Source organism: Pyrgilauda ruficollis, unplaced genomic scaffold (genome assembly GCF_017590135.1).
Source record: "Pyrgilauda ruficollis isolate IOZ18807 unplaced genomic scaffold, ASM1759013v1 scaffold1, whole genome shotgun sequence".
Taxonomy (NCBI): Eukaryota; Metazoa; Chordata; class Aves; order Passeriformes; family Passeridae; genus Pyrgilauda; species Pyrgilauda ruficollis.
Genome location: NW_024508100.1, coordinates 21,725,243 through 21,748,349, shown reverse-complemented (window position 1 = coordinate 21,748,349; position 23,107 = coordinate 21,725,243). Strand labels below are relative to the sequence as shown.

The 23,107-nt window shown below is 36.6% G+C and overlaps 1 protein-coding gene across 4 annotated transcripts in view; it reads right to left on the bottom strand.

Annotated features, from left to right (window-relative positions):
* The window catches only part of FIP1L1 (factor interacting with PAPOLA and CPSF1), a 36,629-nt gene extending 13,528 nt beyond the window's left edge, over positions 1-23,101 (bottom strand). For 2 of the 4 annotated variants that reach the window (XM_041460644.1, XM_041460733.1), the window contains exons 1-11: positions 22,947-23,101; positions 22,211-22,250; positions 19,802-19,859; positions 17,124-17,227; positions 14,766-14,827; positions 14,462-14,569; positions 13,207-13,337; positions 12,847-12,915; positions 10,469-10,578; positions 5,633-5,726; positions 4,505-4,658 (exon numbers count right to left, since the gene is read on the bottom strand). In XM_041460644.1, the coding sequence (XP_041316578.1) occupies positions 4,505-4,658; positions 5,633-5,726; positions 10,469-10,578; positions 12,847-12,915; positions 13,207-13,337; positions 14,462-14,569; positions 14,766-14,827; positions 17,124-17,227; positions 19,802-19,859; positions 22,211-22,250; positions 22,947-23,028 (1,012 nt within the window). In that variant the 5' untranslated portion in view covers positions 23,029-23,101. The remainder of the gene's footprint in view (positions 1-4,504; positions 4,659-5,632; positions 5,727-10,468; positions 10,579-12,846; positions 12,916-13,206; positions 13,338-14,461; positions 14,570-14,765; positions 14,828-17,123; positions 17,228-19,801; positions 19,860-22,210; positions 22,251-22,946) is intronic. The other 2 variants (XM_041460485.1, XM_041460569.1) reach the window with 1 other exon arrangement.
* Between the last annotated feature and the right edge of the window lie 6 nt (positions 23,102-23,107).

Genomic DNA, 23,107 nt, shown 5'->3' with positions numbered 1-23,107 from the left:
AATTAGCTGACCTAACAAAATATACTGCGTCAACATATACACCTCTCTTACTGATTATGAAAGGAATGATTGCAAGGTAAAAATAATTTGTGCACTTCAAAGGTTCTTATCTTCCCATGCTTTGCAAAGAACTAGCTTTACCTGAACTGAACATGTAACACTGCTATATAATAAACTGGCCTAAAACAATACTGGCAGAAAATAGACTACTTCACCAGGTATAAAGCATTTTCAGTTATCAACAATTCTGCTTCCATTAAAATGTATGTATGTTCAATCTGACAGCTCATGGCAAAGCTTTGGGGAGGGAAGAGAACAAAAAACTCTGGCAAGTGCTTTCATCAGTACTGACATAATTGCATAAACATTCACACAGAACAGTACCGGCCACTGCATGACAACATTTACATACATCTCATTAGTTCAACATTAAAATTAAAAGATTATTGTATGGCAGCAACATTTTACTAAATCTACATATTTATAATGTCTAGAAATTCCAACTGCTCCCAGACTGCCTTGATAGAAGGACAGAATGAAGGAATATGCAAGCAGAGGAACAGAGATCAATATCAAAGTTCACTAATTGTTGACAATTTCTCTGACATTAATTCCTAATAGCATTAATCCTACAGGATTAAACATATGGTGAAATATAATAGAGGTTTCTGTCCAATCTGAAAGATTTAAAATCTGATCTCTTAGCCGAAATGAAAATCAGGAGACAGTGAACTCCAACAGCCAAATTTCTGAGCCACATGAGCCATTTTCTCTCCACCAGCATGCAAGCTTTCCAATGTGCACTACAGTTGTTAAGAACACTGGGCACCACACCATAAAATTTTTGAAAGACCAAACACTCCTGATGAAAATTCCTGAAAGAAAATCAAGATTAAGAACTCAAACTGTTGCACAGCCAAAGTGTTCACTATTAATCTTTTTTTGGTTAATTGTTCTCATGAATAGATCCTCCATGAGCCTAAAACATAGAAAAAAAGTATATATAATAAATAAATGTTAAGCATTATGGAGATTTATTAGCTACACCTTATACTAAAAAAGATTTCAACTGCTGCACTAAAACCAGTATATTGTTAGCACTGCAAATGGCACTCAGCACTATCCAGAGAACTGCCTGGAAATCCATCAGCTAACTCCTCTTTACAAAAAAGAAAAATTTTGTATTAAACAATTTATATATTCCTCATTTACAAGAATATTATCTTGTGCAGAATTAAAAGTAAAAATATCACCACAAGACTAAAAGCCAAATGAAAATTTTCACTTAACAACTATTCAAACAAAATTAAGACAGACTGAATAGAACTAATATCTAGAGACCAAATGTCCAAATAATTTTAATGAATTGGTTAATGTAGGGTACTACACAAGAAAACCCGTAAGCATACCTTCCCACAAAAACCTTTAAGAACTTTTAGAGTCATGATTAATGCTTGTGTAATTTTAAAACAGAACCTAATTTACTTCGTATCACAAACAACAAAAGATTCTATGTACCAAATTGACAAAAAATCTAAAAAGATCTCAATAAATATTTTTCCTCACCTTCCTCACTAATACACAAATACGACACAAAACAAGACAAAAAATCATAAGCTTCAGTTAATGGAGAAGAAATAATTTCTTAACTCTTCACTCCTTTGCCTTCTAAGAGTATGAAAATACACTTGTAGTGTCACCAGTCAATTACTGCTGAGAAAAGACACTGAAATATTTTGTCGTTTCTTGCAATAAAGAGACTAGATTGTACCAGTGCAAGAATGTGGCTTAGTATCAACTTTGTCAGGTCCCTACAACATCATTGTGCTGCCATAAAGATACATCCAGCATAAAGCTAAATACTCAGACTTGTGTGTCAAAAGCAACCCAAATGTCATTAGTGCATGATTTTACCTACCACGCTCAAAACTGCCTTCAGAACATTGTATACCATCCTACTAGCTCAGGGCTGGCAAGTATTTACAGAAAATCAAATATGTTTTTCTAAAGGAAAGCAATGCCACACGTGCTCTGCTTGTGGAGCAAGGAATCAAACATGAACAACACAGCCAGACTTTAACAACATACTGTAAATTAGCTGAACAGTGTAGCAGCCCTCAGAAATGTAATATATCTCAACTTGGCTCTCTTGCCACAGGCTAAATTGGGTCAAATTCTCTGTATCAAAAGACAAGAAGTACACACTTAGGATGCTGAGCCTGAGCAGTCACACCAAACCCTGGTATGCATTGCGAAGTTATGCAAAAGAAGTTGAGTATTTCAGAGAAATTTCTGGTCTTTTAAATCACAAATACCTGTCACATTTTTAACTACAGACTTAAACCAAAGCACATAAACTTTTAAAGCCTTGGTAACAGCCATACATGCTTTGCTTTAGATGAAAATTACACCAATATAGCAATAAACCTAGCAAACAGAAACTAGCACGTATTCTGCCACAGCCAGTCATCTCCTAGGACTATTTGACAATTTTCTACATTTGGTGCTCTGAATTGTTCCAAGACTTGTTCCTCAAAGATTTGAATCACAAGAGTGAATGAATACAGTACAAGAGACCTAACTTCAAAGCAAGATCCTTTTTCAAAGGCGCTTTTGGAGGATGTTTTATATTTGGAATACTTAAATTTTCTGGCAAGTAGTCCCAGTTTAATATTGGGTAAGTGTAGTTTTTTTACTCCTCCTCCAATGAACCAAGGAGGGATGGCAGAACCTATTTTTGGAACAGCTTTGATGATAAAGAGCTGGCAACAGCACAATTAAAACACAGGCCTGAGGAAACTAAATCCACAGCTCTTAATCATTATTTTCGAATCTACTTGAAGTACTGAAGGATGTTCCACAAGACCTTCTGAACAAGCCTGTGTCATAAACCTGCCTGTAAACCAAGAGACTAAAGCCAAACCTGCTGGCTTGATCTGCAACATATGTGGATTTCCTTCACCTTTAAAATTGCAATAGGTGAGGGGTTTCATAAGAATAGTCCAGTACCTGTATGTGGCACCCCTGAACCAAGTATGTCTGGGGTGTCTGTGGGGGTGGTTCTCATGTTTTTGATAATATACAATTTAGAACACCTTTTCTGAACCCAATTACAATTAAAATAATTAGTTTTTAAAAAGTTGCAATTCATTACACATATTGTTTTATCATAAAGGTTTAAATGAAGCTTAAAACCACAGCAAGCATCATTGTCACATCCATCCCCTTCCTGTTCTTCTCCCCCCCAGTAAGAAAACATCACAAAATCACCATAGCACTGCCATAATCTCACTTAAGATTTTTATACTTATTAAAAAAAACAAAAGAAAAAAAAAAAAAAAAGAAAAGGGCAGAGATTTTTTAAATCTCTTCTCCTCAGTTTTCTGTGTGTTGTGATTTTTGTGTATGACCATCATGGAGGAAAGCCAGAACTTGCCAGGCAGAATGAGTTAAGTTTTAAAATTAGGGCAATTGTTGAAGCAACTTATTCTATGAGGATTTCAACCCTATAAAAGCTCATAGTTGCACACAAATAATGTGACTTGTTTCTACATAAGAATATTAACAGAGAAACTTAAAATATTTCCTCTGCAAGCAAAATAGCAAAGAAACTGCTCAGCATGATTTTCAGAACAAGTCAAGCAAAAAAATTCAAGGAACAGGAGAAAATAAGGAAAAAGGCTCCACCTTAAATCAGTCTCTTCTGTAGACAAATGCTTCACTTTCCTACTCAAATACACCACAAAGATTCTCCATCTATTTTAATTTCTCATGAACAGTTCTTAGTTTCTTGCCAAATCCTTTTGAACTTACTGTCTTAAAATGAGCAGTACAGGTCACTGTACCACTTGTGCAAATGCCCATCAGTAAATTTCCATATATGTCAAATTTCAATAAATATTCAGTAAATACCAGTAAATTTCAAAACAGATTAATAATGGGATGAGTTCTCACAGAGCTTTGATTCCTCTAAGATTCACAGACACAAAACACTGGAAAAAAACATCAGGGACTAAAAAGACTCCTAACTGGAAGAAAGGATACGGAGCATATGCAATACTTATCAGACTTTTGGGAATTCATACATGCTGTGAGAGAAAAGAGGAATTAGAACTTCTCTTGCTGCCTTGACCTTAGACATCAGAGAATCCAACTTGTGACATAAAGTCATAGTAAGCCATACTTTTAGTTCTAAAGTTTGTAGAATAATGTGTTAACATGGACCTCTCAATCACTTTAACAGTTACTGAATTACAGAATACAGCTTCTCACTTCAAACATTTTCAAGAACACAAGAACCAGCAGTAATTCTCTAAGTCATCATTTATTACTGGGGATTATGCTTACTGAGAAAGTAAAACCAAAAGTTTCTGGGTTTGCCTTGCAGATACACTTAAGAAAAGAGCAGAACATGAAATTCTGAAATTCTGCACAATGCACCTCAAGAATCTGATGTTAAAAAAATCTCTCATTATTCACATCCTATATAGTGCAGGATATTTACCTGGTGGGGGAATCAGAGGTGGAGCAGTACTGACAGTTGGAGGGGGTGGGAGGAAAGGAGGTGGTGGAAGGTGAGTAGGTGGAGCTCCTGGAGGGAAAAATGGAGGTGGCTTGGTAAAACTGTCTACTTCAGGATTAGAGCGTTCTGAAAGAACCTGTAAAATACCAAATTCTAGTTACAATTGCTATGTGAAAAGAGCACAAGACAGGTTTTCTTTCCTTCAGTTACTAAAATAGGAATCTAAAGTCCCATATTCAGATGGTGTAAATTCTAACTGCATACACCTATGTTCAGTGTTCCATATTTGCCTAGTACCTTTAAAGGTCTAAGAGCACCCAAAATTTGCATAATGGAAAATATATAAAAATCAATAAGAAAAGCATGAAAACAACCCAAGACTATAAATTACTTAAATACTCTGAGATCAGATGAAAAACACATGGTAGTGTTTTCAATATCAGCACTACAGTCCTTTACTATTTTCACTATTTAACCTCAACCTAAGTTGGCATGGAAATGCAAATGGAGTACCAAGCAACCCTGATCCTTCTCTCTGATTCTTCAGGTGAGAAGTGTATTCCATCTGTATAGATTTACTTGCTTTCTCAGGATAATAAAAGTCTAGACTAAAACCATAAAGACTAATCTTGCAATTTATGATGAAGTACTACAATATAATTAAAAACAAGCTACTACCAACTATTTATTCCTTCACACCTTATTTTCAAAAGACCGCTTTTCTCGAACTGCATACAAGGGGGCTTTCACTTCCAGCATTAGTGTCCAAAGGAACAGGGGGACAAATGGGGAGTTCAAATATTTATCTTTTTGCTCCCTAAACAAAACACAATCCCATGCAAATCTAGCAGAGCCAATGCTGTATCCTGGACTCTAAGTCTGCAACATCACTAATTTCTTTTCAGTAAGAGGTATACCAAAACATTTCTCTTTTGAAATTTATCAAATATTTCATCTTAATATATTTTGGTAACTGCCAAAACTTTATTCCTGGACTTAATATTACTTATGTGCCACCCATTCACAAACAATGATGCTTTAGTCAGAAGCTATGGGGAAAGCAAAAATGTCTTTTAGTCAAATATAGAATGCAAAACTGCAGTGTAAAACCTGTATGTTGCTGTTTTCATTAGCACGCCGTCGTCCTTCCACCCTGCTGATAGTGATGGTCTGTCCAATCACATCTATTGTGCCAGATATCCGCCTACAACACAGGACAAACAGAATCAACAAGCAGAATCAGAAAAGGGGGAAGAAAAAGAAAAGGTGAGAGAAGAAAGCCTTATGGACTCCTCTCATTCTAAATGACAAAAGTTCTTTCTTCTGTAGAAACCATAAAAGACTGTTTCTGAAGAACATTAGAGGTGATGTGTTTGCTGAACTATGCAACAGTACAGAACTACACAATGCAGCAAAAAAGACTTCTTTGATAAGCAAAGACAAAAGCTTACTCTACAGCAGTCTCCTTCCCTCCCCATAAAAGACAACTTTCTGCTTTTTATTTTCCAAAAAAAAAAAACCCAAACAAACAAAAAGATCACAAAACTTCAGTAAGAAAATAATATATTAAGCAGTGATATATTACAGTAACAGACTGGAAAAAAACCTTCTTGAAATGTCCACAGAAACAAATCCATAGAAAGAAAAAAATATCTCTAGTTTCAGAAGTTCTTGTCTTTTTTTCATCTAGTGTACTACTAACCACACAAATACAAATATTAGGGAGAACAACCGTAAATTGGAATTATAGGCTCAGAGTTCTGCCACACTGATAACTTGGACTCCAATTGCTCAAATACCTAGATTCCAATGCAACTGAAAAAGACACAGCAGACACTAGAGCATGAAGTAACAGATCTCTCAGAGATAATCTGAACTTCTGTAGCAGACTGCATACTGAGGATGATACAAAGGCCTGTCCTCTGAGCTTTTTAATATCTGCGTTTAGAGCTTCCTCCTGGATGTTAAAGCAAGCTTATTAAGCACAACAGTTTAGAGTTTAAAAAAAAACGAACAAAACCGGTGTAATGGTACAAGAGTCCAAGAACATACCTTCAATTAAACAGTATATACTATACACTATACAACAATAACAGAAGTTTAAGAAATTCTCTGGTCTTCTAATACCCCATGCTATAAGTTAGATTGTTCCAATAATCAACACCTGCTTTTCTAAACTTCCCAGTGGTCTTGCACGGCCTTCCAGCACTGCTACACTAGATTTTATTATTTTGCTCTAAGTAACTGAATTGAGAACATAGGTATTATAAAACAGTTGTTAAAACAATGTTCTCACCATCTCAGCCTTCACTGACAGTTCATTTGGTTTGAGAGTTCTAAGACACTTGTTCTCCTCCATCACTGTATCCTCTCTTAATTATCTAAACCATATCCTAGAAAACTCATTTTACCTAGCTTTAGTCCTTGTGTATAACAAATGGCACTCTTCTACAGCACAAAGTCCCTGCCTGGCTCATCCCACTGATTTACAGGGTTTCCAGCCGGGAGTGATGCACACAGCAGAATTAAGACTCTTCCTCTCTAGTGCTGCTTGCACACTGCCAGCACCTCTTAGAATCAGCACTGAAAACACACACAGTGACACCAGTGCAAGAGTATGAGGCATTAAAGCAACATATGCCCCAACCATATTACAATAATATTAATTCTGCCTTGGGAAGCAGCCCAAACACACCACTGCAATATGAAATGAAGCAAACCCAGACTACCAATTAGTCGGTTCCTAGACATCAATTTACTGAAATAAACAGTTTCACTTATTTTTTTAGATTCTGAAGCATATACCTGTGCTCACTCAATCTCAATGAGATTATACGTTATGCTGTACAGCCTTATGTCCACTGTTCTTCCCAACAACTCCCAACAGATTATTTTTCATAATGATGGATTTTGCCATCATACCCTGAACTTGACAAAATCTCTATTTCCAAGACTGCCATAACCATTTCATTGAGAATTTCACTAAAAGAGCTTGACAAGAGAAAGCACAGATTCAGTTGTAAATGAAGCAGCAGATGACACCTCCAAGCACACATTAAGTCCTATGCACATTAAGGTCACAGCAAGCTGGCACAAGGATAAACTTCCACAACTCCCTAGGCATTATCTAGAGTTGTGGTAAGTAGCAGGCAAGACTCAGTTTCTGTCTCAGTGCCGTAAGCAAAGCAAAGGAAGAGCTTGGTCTGTGCCTTACGTGATCGAGGCACCTGGGATACAGATGCATTCCCAATGGATCCTCTGAAACATAAAAGGCAATCCACACGTGTGGGATGCACATGAACCCACAGCAGAGTTCATACAAAGTGTAGCTTGAAAGGAACATTCCAGTAACTCTGAGTTATCTCACTCTAATTAGAGAATGGTTATTTACGAGCTATTTGCACTAAGAATACTACTTCCATGGAGATTAATTCAGAAAGATAACTCAATCTCATTTGGCAAACTGAGCTTAGATTCTATAGAGCAAAGAGAAAGAGGGGGAAAAAAAGAAGAAAACAAGAAGGCAAACCCAGTTATTTTCCAAGTTCATAGCTTCAAAAATCCTTACCCTTGCCACAGATAAAATAAATAAGCTGCTTTTTGGAACACCCCCATACGACTCTTCAGAATCAGACTAACTATGGAATACCACCTTTGTTCAGTAGACTTACAGTATAGTCTAACATGTATGGAATTATGATATTGTTCAATATTTCTTCTTTCTTGTTTGGATTATGTATTTAATGTTTTATTTTCCTCTTCTTGAGGACAGCCTCAACTTTGCTGAGCTCACCACTAACTGATATAAATAAGAACCAAACAGATTTACTAACGAAACTATTTGTATAAAAACCCTCTTTTTTTTCAAAATAACACCTTAGTTTCTATCACTTAGTCTTGCAAGGCTGAAACTGGTATTTTTTCATGGAAATGAAAGATCAGAAATTAATTTTCTATAAGAAATCTCCTTACAGAAAGCCATAACCACAGATAAAGTTAATAAACAGCCCACTACAGTGATGGGCTAATTTCCCTGAAATTTCTCTGGAAATGCTTCTAGCAAATTCTCAACAAGACTACTGCAAATGCCACATGGCATAAAGGCAATTATTTTAAATTACTGAAGTGTTACATTGCTGAAAATTTTCTGCCTAGCTACAATAAACTCTTTAACTAAAGAAAGAAATTATTCCAACTCCAAAAAACACTGTCTGGTTTTACAGAAGTTAGTAATACAGGCACTTAGAAAATAGTAGATGCATTATGGAAAAGTCATTAAAGTAGAAATGTATATAACCCACACAGCTAATACATATTCACTCATTGAGCTACTCAGACTTCTGAACATAAAGTTTTCTTTCAAAATCTCTTCTGAGCATTTGTTAGAAATACCTTTCTTTACAGAATAATATATTTTAAGCAAGTGTATCCATAGGAGCAGGTATTTAATAAGGGAAGATACCAGTTTGCTCATTGTAACAACTTACAATTACAGTATTCACATTAAATACATACAAAACAACCCATTCTACCCGCTGGAATACATAAGTGATACAATTGTCAAAGTGATATGTCACAAAGTGACACAGTCATCACATCTACAAATTTCACACAACCACATAATGTACACAATGCATTTTTTCTACAACTTTAAACTTGCCTACATTTTAATATGCTGGCCATTAATTACTTCTGAAAGTAGTTTAGAGGTTTTCTGTCCATCACTGAGATGAACAAAGAATTGAAATGTTGTAACAAAACCTATGCTACATATAGATTTGGAATCTTTACCCTGTGAACAACACATTCCAGTTTGAGAACTCTGTTACAAGAACATCATACATTAAAAGCAATTCAGAAAAGAAAATTTTAAAAAATAGATACAGGGTTAGCACAAAGTTTGGAAGACTCTTCTCATTTCTTTGAGACAGAAAAATAAAAAAAAACCAGAAATAAAATCTACTCTAGAGAGCAGCATAACCTGATAGCTTGGAGAAAAATTTAGGTTACCAGGAGGAATATTCTAGAAGTGAAAGAAAAGTGCAGGCAAGGGTATGATTGACACCCTCCTGCCCATCCCCCCCCCACTCAAAAATACATTTGGGTGTTGAACTGACTCTTATAGGATAGAATGATTGAACACAAGTGCCTCTAAATTAGTCAAGGCAGTTATGGATGCAGTGCTAAAGATGGGTCATAGCTCCTCATCTTTAATGGTTGACAAGGAAAGTGTCCAACGTACAGCCTGCTCTACCTTTCTTACCATTGTTTGTAATATAATATAATATAAGGGCTTTTAATTTGCACAGAACCAAAACTTCTAAAGAGGATTGCTAAATAACTAAAGTAAAGCAGAAGCATGGATTCATCCTAAGCCAAGTGCCAGATATCAAAAAGCAGTGGCTTACATACAGAAGACAGAACTTATTAAAGCCTGGCACTGGGAGAAGGAACTCACTAAGGAAATAATTTCTCTCATTTCGAAGAAAATATAATAAAATATTCAAATATGGAGAAACCAAAGCTGCCTTGCAGGAAAGAGACTAGATTCCAGGAATTCCTCCACTTGTCAAAGTCATAGCTGTCACATTCCATCTTGTTTAACTGAAAAAATAAGTTACCTAATACTCATAAGGACCCTAACCAGAAATTTTATGATGGCAAATTTAATTATACACAGAAAACGCAGCGTCATAAACCAACAACTGGATTTTTGTAACTGTCTTGTTACTTGGTCCTGCTGTTCTCTCCCCTTTTCTTCTACTTTTTCCCAAACAGCCAAGAAGGTAGCATAGTATTTATGTGTGATTATGCTATCTCTACCCTTATTTTTCACCTGTTACAGAAACATATTTTCCTTTCTTTTCCTACAAAAATCATAAACTTCAAAGACATAGAGATAACAGTAGAAAAGAGTTTTCTGGTCATGAGTTCCAGCTAACTGACCTGTTTGTTGGAATTCCTGATTTGAATAAGGCAGGAGGAGATGTGAAATCAGGTTTAGTCGACTGCACTGCCAACTCTTTCTCCAAATTTCCAGTTCTGCCTTGCTGTACCTTCAAAATAATGTTTCATCATTAGTTTACCCTCACAAGTGCAGTAGCTCCAACACTCAACAAACACACAGCCAACACAAAAAGAAAGTAAGTCCAACTTTATTCAGAATTTCAAAAACTGTCACCTCTGCACAGCTAGCAAAATTATGTATTTTGTATTGATGTATTACTTAAGTACTGTGTTTGATATATATAAGAATCAATATGCCAGAGAATGAATTGTTACAGAAGATTAGACAGCTTAAATATTTATTTTCCAAGCATTTCATTTGTATGTGAACAGACCAAACTGATTTTCTTGAAGAATTTCCTGTATCGACCAAATTACATCTTGATTTTTAAAAGAAGGACATTTATTTAAAAAAAAATTATAATCTTAACAGAGATATCTAACAAGCCTGCTATCCGCTACCAGCAAACCATGAGACAAGAAACTTGAATGGATTCTTCATCTGCCTCACTGATCGTGAGATCTAGAAACCACTAAATTTCTGAGTCATAGCAGGACATCATCTCAAAGTCTGGCTTATGCAAACTGCAAGAGACTTTTCATTAGTTCAGACTGAATACTTCAGAAACACCCTGCTGTTGCTGAAGTACTGCAGAATTCCAGACACTTCTTTTATTAAAGCTATGCAAAACCTTTTGTACAAGTACATCAAGTATTGTTTTAGTTCAGCAGCAGCTACATGTGAAAGAAAAACCTGCATGGGTTAGTATTAAATATAGTGATTCAGTGATTCTATTTTTAGTGATTCATTCCCACTGTACAGCTACACAGCTACAGCACTCTATGTAGCTAGTTCACTCATGCTAAAACATTGTATAAGCTGTGATCTCACAGCTTGTAGGCAAGTGAACTATGTTTCTGCAGAACGTCACTTCTAAACATGGGCATATCTTTCCCAAACCCAAAAAAATGCACATAAATAGTTAAAATTCATTTAAAAATTCAATTAATGTTTCCTATCCAGAAATATGAGGGGGAAAAGGTCAAAGTATTTTTCTGAAAAAGACTTCTACAAATTAATGAGCAATTGGAAAATGCAGGAGACATTCTTGCCAGTTACAGGAGATTAATATAAATTACATGTAAATATAATGGAAATTACATGATACTGTTTCAGAAGAGAGGGGAAAAAAGTTAATTAAATGAATAATTACTTGGAAGCTCCTTTTAAAACATTACAAACTCTTACAACATCATTATTACCTGTACTGTTTGATCACTAGAGTCAATACTGAGCTGGAAATAGGGGAAGTTTTGGGTTGGACTACTTCTCCTTTTTCCTTCAGAACATTTCAGAAAGGTTTGAGATTACAGTCAGTTGCAAATTGTAACTCCTACTGTCCACTATTTCTACTGTCTCACAGCACTATTATAATGATAACTGGGAACGGTATAAAGCCTCAGAAACTTTCTGATCCATTCTTGCTAAAATGAAATCAAAATAATTGAGTATCCTCAAGTAGCATGTAAGAGAAAAACACCCATCTGCAATTGACAGTTCTGTATCCACAATAGACAGGAGTACACAGAAGAAAGAAACCATTCCAAGTCACTTCAAAGACAGTTCAAGAACAAAAATGACTACATATTAAGAATAGGTAAAATAAATAACCTTTATGGTATAATTTTAACTTTAGTATCAAACAAGTAAACGAGAAACTGAGAAAAAAAAAAAAGTTCAGTCCTTAAGATAAATGCTGTCATGTAGGTCTTTCTATTCTCTGAAAACCAGCATTTCTGAAAGGAAAGATTATTATACATAACGCTATTAATTGTTAGCTAACCCCAGAAGGGCAACACAAAAATATGGAAGACTGATTTTCATATCAGAGTTGTCAAGGATAACTGTTACAAAACATTCTAGTAAGAGCTACAATGCCACAGGAAAAAAAACAAACATGCCATAATCTACAAAAGCTTCCCCACCACATCTGCACAAATCCTTTAATCTGCACAAACGAACACACTACAACTACAAATAAAGAAATCAACACAAGACCACATCAAGAAAAATTAATTTCACTGGGAAATTTGTTAGTTCACCAGGCCACTAACTCACATGCTTGCAGAAGAGTGATAAACAAAGCAATACTTTTTAACCCACATTTTGTGACATACACAGAAAGTCACTGATGTAGGATGAGAGTATGAAATAATGGCTGCGTCCATATCAGTTGTTCTTCTATCAGTCTGTGCTGGCATGGGAAGCAATACCCAAGAAAAATAAGAGCAACCAACAAAATTTTACTAAAATTCACCTTTAAAAGATGGTATCTGCCATCGAGAATCTCTGCACTTGGTCTTACTTCCATAGCTTTGTCTTCAGCCTAAGTTAAATAACACATTGCCCATTAAGATACCACACAATTCTTAAATGATGGGCCACAGTCTCAATAAAGGTACAGACGCAATCTAGCTATAGCTGTCTGTCACACTATCCACACAAACTGCCAGTGAAGCAACACAGTAACACTCAAGGTTCAGGGAAGGGAGTTCAGGTGCAAACTCTAACAAATGTACTGAACTGGGCAGAACAAGCTTATGACACACAAACAGCTTTACAGGGGAAAAAAACGTGTACAAAAAAAAAAAAAAAAAAAAAAAAAGGCATTATTTACCGTAATTTTATTTGTGGTTGAGGTAACTGGCAAAATTTCAAGACCCATTCGTATTCTCTTCTGTTTTTCACAGTAAGCTTTCCAGGTATCTTCATTGAAGCCATAGTTAAAATAATCTGAGAGATCAGCCCCTTTAAGCAGAGAAGCATAGGTTTTTTAGGACATTACAAAGTTCATCTTTCCTCCACTAAACATACATATACACCTCTACTTAGAACATCAAAACTGATTAGGTATTGATCTAAAAAGCACAACTGAAATGTACAATTCATCAACAGACAGAGTATTCATCGCTAAGATTGTAAAACCATTAAAATTTAGTCAGAAACAGTAACCTGCCTAGCACCATGAAGTCGAGACCAAGGGTAGAGAATATAATGGGATATTATAATGCCCCATATCTTTACAACAAGATAAATATAAGATCTGTAGATCTGCTTTATGTTCAGTGCTTTATGCTTTTGTTTTGCTTGTTCTGTATTTGACTTCTCACTTTGTTTTGGCTCCTAGGTTCATTTGATGCCATTAAGTGTTTTTAGGGTAAGAGAAAAATGTTGTAACTGAAATGCATAGAATATATTTAATATAGCTAACATTTCAAACACCAGGTAACCATCAAAGGTTTGTCTTTTTTCCATTTTGCAGACACTATTTGTATTACCATAGCAATATACAAACACTAGAAAAAATGTATGAGCAGCAGCAAGATGTACTGGTACTAAAAAACCAAATAAATGCTGGTAAAATTAGAAAAGTCTGGACAAACCTTGAGCCAACGAGACAGTACAGAGGAGACCCATGGGAAGCCTGTGCGACAAGTCCCAGTTTCTCATTCAAAGCTCATGGATGTCTATGTGTGAACACAACCCAGCACAGGCAGTTATATTTCACCATTCTTCATGCTAAAACCTGCCAGAACCATTTTCCATTTTCCTTCATATTGTGTTCCATGGCACAGAGCAATGGCAGTAATCACCACAGAAACACAGATTTCCAAGGAGAGGTCTGGATATATATGTATTAAAAAAAATGGCCTATCTCTTTCTCCTGACATGTGATGGGGATGTATACTAACAAACACAGCACACCCAAGCACTCTGTGGCACAGCAGGAAGGCAACAGGGAACAAATTATGCTGTACAGTACCTCTGAGGGATAGGTAAGGTGACATCCACGTGGAGTCAACAGGAATCAGGTTATTAATAAAATAACCTACTGAACACATATGTATCAGTGAACATAAACCAGAAATTACCTGGCTTTCTCCAAGGTTTATCTTCAAAAGAATCTAAATCTACTTCCAGAAGTGGCACACCATTAATACTCCCTGGTGCATCTAGATCCAGTCCTTTAACTTTTGCACCTGTGAAGAAAAGTTAGTTAGAGCCTTCTGTCTCTACCAAATGGAATTTTATCAGCAGCATTACACTCAGAATAATAAAAATAAATTAAAAGCCAGACAAATTTATCAAGAAGTTTTAAAAGAAACAATTATTTCCTTAATCTAAAACAATATCCAGTTACTTTTTTTACTAATATTACTGTGTAAATTTTCTTACCAGAAGATCCATAAGCTCGTCCTCCTGCCTTAATATTGAGGTTCACCGGTGCTGCTCCATAACTTCAAGAAATTAACAAAAAAATTAATTAGACAAAGAAAACTTTTAAACCAGAAGAAAACACAAAATAAGAGATAGCTAGATCCAGAAACATATTGGACCCAGGCTCAATCACCATCCTGAATCTCTAGCTTTCCAAGCTGGTAACTGTAAAAGTAAAGAGATCAGCCTAGGAGGAAGAGAGAGTACCTTTCTATGCTCAGTAGCAACTTCTCCAACTAATAAACAGTAGTGAAGCAAGTCCCAGTCACTCTTCCTGAGTTGAAAGGATAAAGACCTTGATAGAAACAAGAATGGACAGAACCAGAAGAAGAGAGAGAAAGGAAAAATGCGGTTCATTTAGGGATACAGATGACAGTCTGGGGATTAGAGTAAAAACAAAATAAATTAAAAAAAAAAAAAAAGGAAGGGTTTAGATGGATCATTTTCTCTTTTCACAATCATTCAATTTAATCTATATAGAAGTGGAAAATACATGCATTTCTCTAAAATGATAGAAGTGCTGTTTCAATGTACTTCTAGTAACCATCCATCCTCGTGAACAACAGAAAAGTATGTAATTTTTCACTTTCTAAAATACTTGAGAGCTTTCTTCAGAAAAATGCACTCGGAAACCTAACTACTGAACAGATCTAACTACCTTAGCAATTACAGTATTGTTCATTTGTAACATTAAGAGCTAGCTCTCCCTACCACTTCTGTGTAATGTAACTTATCCTCACAGGTGACCCATATACATCATGAGATTTGCATATAATTAGAAGGTCAGGGTATAGTTTACAGTATCCACTTCCACGCAGTGTTAGTTTTCTTTCAAGTGTGACAACAGCATAAAACTGACACAAAACATTTAACCTTCTAATCTGCCATGCTGTATTTGTGCATGATCTTGTGAAACAAATCTATCAAGTTTTTTTAACTGTGGTTGACTACTATATGAAAATCTGTTTAATCCTAGAAAACAGACTTGTTCTACTGCAGTTAAAATGTACAACAATGTTCAGTTTGTTTTACATTTCTGCCCTTCTGTGAACTTTCTGTCTAATTTGCCCAGGAAAGAAGATTTTTCAGAAGACAGGCCTTTCTATATAAAACTTTCTACTCTGACTAGATTTAGGATCACCTGCTCATTGTCTCCTGCATACATGGAAAGAGCATCAGCAAATCCACTGAGAATATATATCTAGTTTTGCTTTAGTACCACAAAGTTTGAAGCCACTGCCTAGACCACAAGAATACTGCAAGTTACTGAAAGCAGAAAAATAAAGAACTGAAAGAATCGGCGCTTCTTCTATTACATTCATTTGCACATTATTTTAGAACACAAAATACTGAAAGTTTAAAAATACTATGTTTCAAACAGGAGTAAAACACCTGCATTCTAAAGTTAAAAGCATGTAATACATGAGTCAAACCTACCTGCAGACCTGTCATAATTCGATTAAGAAATAGCACCCTAGTAACTCTGGTTTTAATAAGCATAAAAATATTAGGATTGCCAAGAAAAACAAGGAAACCATGTCCCTCAGAAAATTTCCATGCAATGAAAAATATCATTTCAAAATTTTGGTTAAATTAGCACTGTACAAAAGTGTTCAGTAAAAAAAAAAAAAAAAAAAAAAAAAAAAAAAAAAGCTCTTTTTCAAGACAAGAAGGGATACAGGGCAATAAAAGTAGTGAGATCAGCATAAATATAAATGCCTAAACAATGATCTTGGGAAATAATCTCCAGAGACTCACAACTTCTTCCTTAAGAATATTAACATCTTATTTGAGAACATCAATAGGGATTGAAACTACAGAGGTCTAATTAGAACTGTATCTACTACAAACAGGATGAGGGATAAACACTTCTCATGCTCTTGCCAATCTATCCTTTGCAACCAAAATGTCACAGTAACGACCCCAAAAATGCTATATAACATAGCCATTCCCTAATAAGAAACAACTCACTGCTTTACAAACTTAATACAATTATTTCTCAAAATCTGAAAACACAATTTAAACTTATATAGAACTCTTCCTTGTACTCCACTGATTTAATTTCACTTGTCTTCAAGCCACTGTATCATTAAAAACATTGTTAAAGAGCTAACAAAGTTCTTAATTGACAGTAATTGTGCACACAATCTGACATTTTTGGCAAGTATTAAATGGCAAATATGTGGCAAAGATAACAAAAATATTAAAAATGCAAATATTAAAAAAGGCAAATAAATGACAAGCATTAAAGAGACTGCATTCATAATTAAATATAATCTCAAAAGTTTTCTCCATTAATGTTTGCAAATAACTTACCTAAACTGTGGAGCTCCTGTCTTAATATCCCCTATGGTGACTTGAACATCATCTTCGTCATCATCACTATCACTATCACTGTCATCCTCAGCCTCTGCCACCTTCTATAAAAGAAAAAGTCATTGCTTAGACAAAAAGCAGTCACTTACCTTCACAATGGAAACACAATCCAGACAAAACCATCCATTCTAGAAATCTTTGAAAGAAGAAAATTCTCCTCTTCCTAGACATTAGAATTGAGTAGCATTAACAGCAAATTTAGTAGGTTACAAGTATCTGAAACATCTGGATCAAAATAGGGAAGTGTCTTTAATACTAGGTTCAGTTTCTCAAGCATAAAAGAGTTTCCACTATCTAATATCCTCCTTCCCTCTACCTAGCTCATACACACTTGTTCTGTTCTTACCTTGTCATTCAGGAAAGGACTAAAAGATATGGAAGACTAGCTTCTTGCCATCATCAATTACATATCCAGCATAACTCAAGTAAATGTTTTCCAGCTGATGATGAACACTGGAGAAATCTATTCAGTTCCTTATGTAAGTAAGCTACATAAAATACTTGAGACATTTCAGCAAACAGGCTGAAAAATCAGATAGGAGGGCACGCTGTATGCTGTGTGATACACTTGAGCTTTTTAGGCTCAGACAAGCACTGAACATGTCCCTCCTAAGTAGTAATGATCAATTCAGACCATTTTATTTGTAGATCGCTTTTTTTATCTCCCAATGAACATCACTCTCCTTTTTCTATGCAGAATTCAATAACCATGTATTAACCAGTCAGTTTTTCACAGTTAGACCTTGATCCCACTATCTCTTGATTAACTTCATATTTCACAACTTAGCTCTTTTCCAAGTAAATACATTAAACAGCACAGGTTAAGCATAAAATTCCAGGGAATCCTCCCTGGAGGTGACTTTACTGTGAAAATAGAACCTTGACTTCTACCCTGTGTTTTCTATCTATTGCAAACCAGCTAAAATCAGTTATCCACATAGGACTCATTCTGTAACTGCATAGTTTTTAAAAATCCTTTAGCGAGGAACTTCTTCAAACACTTTTTGGAATCCAAATTTGATTTCCAACCAAATCACCCTTTTCACATATTGAAATCCTTCAGCAAGAGGCTGAACTCATCGAAGCCAAGCTGATTCTGCCCTAGCAGCCTAGAGTTATCCATGCACAGCCAAGTTCCAGCCCGTGTTTACTATACCATCTATTAAGTTGCCCTGCACATTAAAAAAAATCAACAGCTCCTTAGAAGGTAAGATGTGGGAGTGCAGTTCATCGTCACTACACAACATTAATGAAATTTCATAATGATGAAGAGTCTATTCTTGGGGTAGGGAAGATGGGGCAAGTCTAGATCAGTATGGCTATTCTGTAAATGACAGCTGAAGACAGTCTTTCAATTCCATATGGCTGGAAAGTGTAAATTTATCATTCATCAGGCAACCCACACAGATGCCACTAAAAAGGCATCAAACAGGAAACAAAATTTTGTCTGGACAATGTGCCTTTTCAACCAAAACCCACTCCACTCATAATCAATGATTTTTCAGTTCCCTCTGCACAGAAATATTCACCTGTTCCTATTCAACCAACTTGAACAACATCCACTTTTCTAAGCTGCTGCTGAACATTCATGGACACCATTTACCATTAAGTTCTCAATTTTTTGGAGATATTCTAATGATAACCTAACAACGCCAGGCTACATATAGATAATAAAAAATTAAAATATGCAAGTAGAAGAAAACGGAGCCTATAAGGATTTCCAGAAATACAAACACCTTTGATGCACTTTAAGTAGCTTTTCAGTTTAAACAACTGAAATAAGTTTTAAAGTTTTAATAACTTTTTCCCCAATTTTAATTACACTCTAATGCCTTCAATAAATAAAGCGTTAGAGTTACTGTAAAAAAAGTACTTTACTAAGAGGCCAGTCCTTGAAATTTGCACAAATATCTCAATAATGGTTTCTACATAATTTAAAGTCATTTCTTAGAGTATATAAGTCAAAAAGTCCCACTGAAGTAAAACTACAGTTTTCTCATAGAACTTCTCACACTTAAAATTTTTCCTATTCACAGTAACCTGAATCCTTTAACCAACACAGCAACTGTAAATTTAATTTCTTGGTCCTTTCCTTCATCATACCAACATTGATGTTATCAGACATACTAAACATTGAAGATTAACACAAAATAAGTGTTACATTGCATCTGAAAGGCATATGTAATTCATCCCTTGGTTCACACTTTCACAAAGCTCTGCAAATCCTGCTTGTCTATCATATCCAAAAGAAGAAAAATGATCAGAGGACTTTATTTTCTTATCACTGAGAAAAAACAAACCATCATTTTGAAAAAGGATGTCACTGAGAAAAGAGAGGTGTCTTCAAGCCCATCTTTCTGTCCCCCCCAAAAAACTGGGAGTAGTATTTATTTATTTTCTGCAAATTAGATTTTAAAAGTGGACTTAGCTGGAAATTTGATTTCCTAATTTAGTAATTTCCTAATTTAGTGCAGCTCACAAACACATTTTAGAAAACAAATGGCGCACACTTAGGCATTAATTCATTTAAATATAAGTCCTAGTCAAATATGAATTCCCAGTAAGTCATTAAATGAAAACATTTTAAAACAGTATTTCAAAAACACGTTTAAAACTACCGTTTTCACAACGCCATTTTCTGCAGCTTCCTCTTCACTTCCAGGTGGGGGTGGAACACTTCAACAAAAACAAACAGGAAAAGGTGAAACTAGATATTTATGCACATGCTATTTCACAGGTATCAGCTAATGATGAAAAAAAGCTTTGCTTCATCATTCCAGATGCAAAGCCAAAGCTCCAGTTGTCTTTGGTATTAATTAAAAAACAAGGTTGACTTATTAAAAAAAACCCGAGATGAATATAACTTTATATCAGCAATATTTAGCTATCATAATTTATACTAAGTGGATGTTTGTAGAATAGTTGGAAGCAATGAGGCATTACACTTGGATCTTCCTTTGAAATCAAACTGAAATACTTTGTAACATATGAAGGGAGAATAAGTTGTTTGGGTTTTTTTTTTCCCATGCAGACTGACACTTTTCAAAGACATAACGGAACAAAAAGCATTTAAACACCCACAGGTATAATGTTTCACTGAAACAGAATTCCCACAGCAGCATTATGAAATTCTCTCCTACCATATAGAATAGTTACAATTCAATGACTAATTCATTTACATTTAACTGTAGACTGAGTAAAAAATTTAAAATTACTGGTCCATCTAAGAGGATGAGTACTGTGACATCCATGCAAATGAGCTGTCTCACTGAGCCTACGTACAGCTGTTTCCTACACAGTAATATTTTAACTTCCACAGTCCCATTAGCTGTTAGGATGCTGCACCACAAATAGCAGAGTAAGCAGGGAGCCATCTAGAAACAATATTCTTTCACTGAAAAGGTATTTCTGAAACAAAGTGTGCAATTGCTAATTCTTACTGAATAGAATGAATCTAACCCCATACTCTGTTGGCAACACACCCGTGAGTTGCACCCAATACAGCCCAGCTATTGCCTCAGGATTCAAGCTTGATCATTTCACTTCACCACCTGGTAAAATGACAGATTAGGTACAGAACCTGAACAACACATCACAATTTCTGTATATACAAACAACGCCAAAACTGAGGCCAGAGACCAAAACTTTTAACAGCTGAACTGTCCCCATACTTCCACAGCTCCAAACACAACTCCTAAGATGGGTGAGTTAGTATTTGTTATGCTTTTTGTCCAAAACTGTGCATTGCAACAGCCAAATGCCAAGCTAGACACTATTGGCCAAAAACTGGAGTAGACGGTTTCTAAAGATCATTTTGGCCTCCATGTAATTTTCCTAAAGTAATTTTCCTAAATAACAGTAGTAGTGACAAACATGCCAGATCAAGAAAAGGTAACTGAACATAAGGAATCAACTGATATGGAACAGCTTCTAAATAAAGAGCAAATAATTAACTAGAATCATTTGACCTGGAAGAGTCGGGATTCAAGACAATGCAACACAGGTCTAAAAACCTGTTAAGTGACGTGGAAAAAGTGAAAGAAAACAACTCTGTTTCTTTACTACAGAAATAATGGGAATCAAATAATCACACCTCTAGCTGCTTCACAATGATATCATATATAGTCATGTGATGGAGGTAATTACTGATTTGTCATTCTGTACTTGTCAAAGTTGACATGAGTTCAAAAGAGCAACTGAGCACACTTATGAACAAGCAGGCCACCAAGGCTAACTAAATGCAAGAGTTCTCACGGAAAAAATGGAAACATCTATAGAAAATAACAACATATGTTTTCACATATTGATTTTCCCTTTATTTTTTTAATATACCTTGACAATCAATAAATTTCCGTATTTTACCAATTATGAGAATTTCCTTCATTTAGCACAAGCGACTGATTCCCTCTTCCAGTCAGTCCTCATCACTAATCTCCATTAACTTTGTTAGATTTTCAAGGGAGCATCTTTGTGCCCTCATACAGCTCTTTGTAACTCAAGCAGGTTCCCCTCAAATACTTCCAAATCTTTCCTAAGCTTCTCCAGGTTTCTTTGAAATACTGTCTTACTGGTTAGAAAAAAAAACAAACCATGCCAACCCTGCAAGCCTAAGCAGATGCGACCTGTACATAAAACTACCTGGTAATCTCCCACTGCTTCCTTGTATTCCTGTTTTTGCAACTACACTGCAAACTCTTTGGGAGACATGATGTTTTTTTCGGTTGCTAAATTATCTCAAACAAGTCCTGATGCATCATTAAGGCCACAAAGCACAATGATCACAAAAATAAAAGTCCTGTTGGCATTTTGTGAGTGGTTATTACTGTCCATACAATTAAACTAACTTTCATACTTAAGTGGCCCAATTTCACAGGTACAGCCATTTCAAAGAAAAGCAAAGTCCAAACATACTATGTTAAGGACACTTTCAAAGACACCAGAGTGGGCTGGCAGGAGCTGGGAAGAATGTAATGAACACAGCTTTTGTGCAGCCATGCTACAAGGCTTTCAGTTGTCAGGATACTCACCTAGATTTTTCTTCCTCTGGTCTCTCTGCTTCATTTTCATCTACCATAAGAGAAAAGAAATACAATATTTAAGAATAAAATCCCTAGGGTATCAACTGTAACAGATCATCTTGGGATGTAGAATATTAGGAAAGTCTTCAGAGACATACTGACTATTGAGACATATTCTAAACATTTCAGTTGTGGAATCAGTCGAGCGGACCCCTAAGCAATTACAGCGCTCTGCACTGACAGGTCCACCACGTGGGCAAGGTTTAGTTTATATGTTTCATTAATATCTGAACATAAACATAGTCCTTAAAGTTGTATAGAAAGTTAATACATAAAAGGTTAAGCCTCTTTCAGTATTTCAACGCCGGGAACTCGGGCAGGAGAGCATCAGGGAGAGCTCGGTGCCCCCAGAGGTGCCTGTGGGCCAGGGACACCACGCGGGGCTCTCGCCACTGAGGCCCAGCACGCCTCGGCCTGCGCGGCCCGGGCTGAGGGCCCGCGGCACCGGCAGCGGAGACCGGGGAAGAGAAGGGGCCGGGAGCCGTCGCCACCGGGGGCCTGGCCGGCAGGACAGAGGGGGATGAGCAGCCACGGGGGCGGCGGGACTGGGGGACCACGTTCAGCGGCCCGGCGAGGCGGCTCACGGCGCGGCCTGCGCACCCCCGCACGGCCCCCCCTCCACGGCGGCGCCGGGCCGGCCCGCTGGGGAGGCGGGCTGGGCACGGGGGTCGGGGAAGGTCCGTACCGCCATAGAGCCACTCCTCCTCCTCGTCCCCGGCGGCCCCATCGGCGTCCGCCGACAACCGCTCCGCCTCGCCGGTAGACATGGCCGCCTCCCGCGGGACGCGCGGGCCCGGCCCCGGCAGCGCCTCCCTCCGCCGGCCGCCCCGCCGCGCCGCGCCGCCC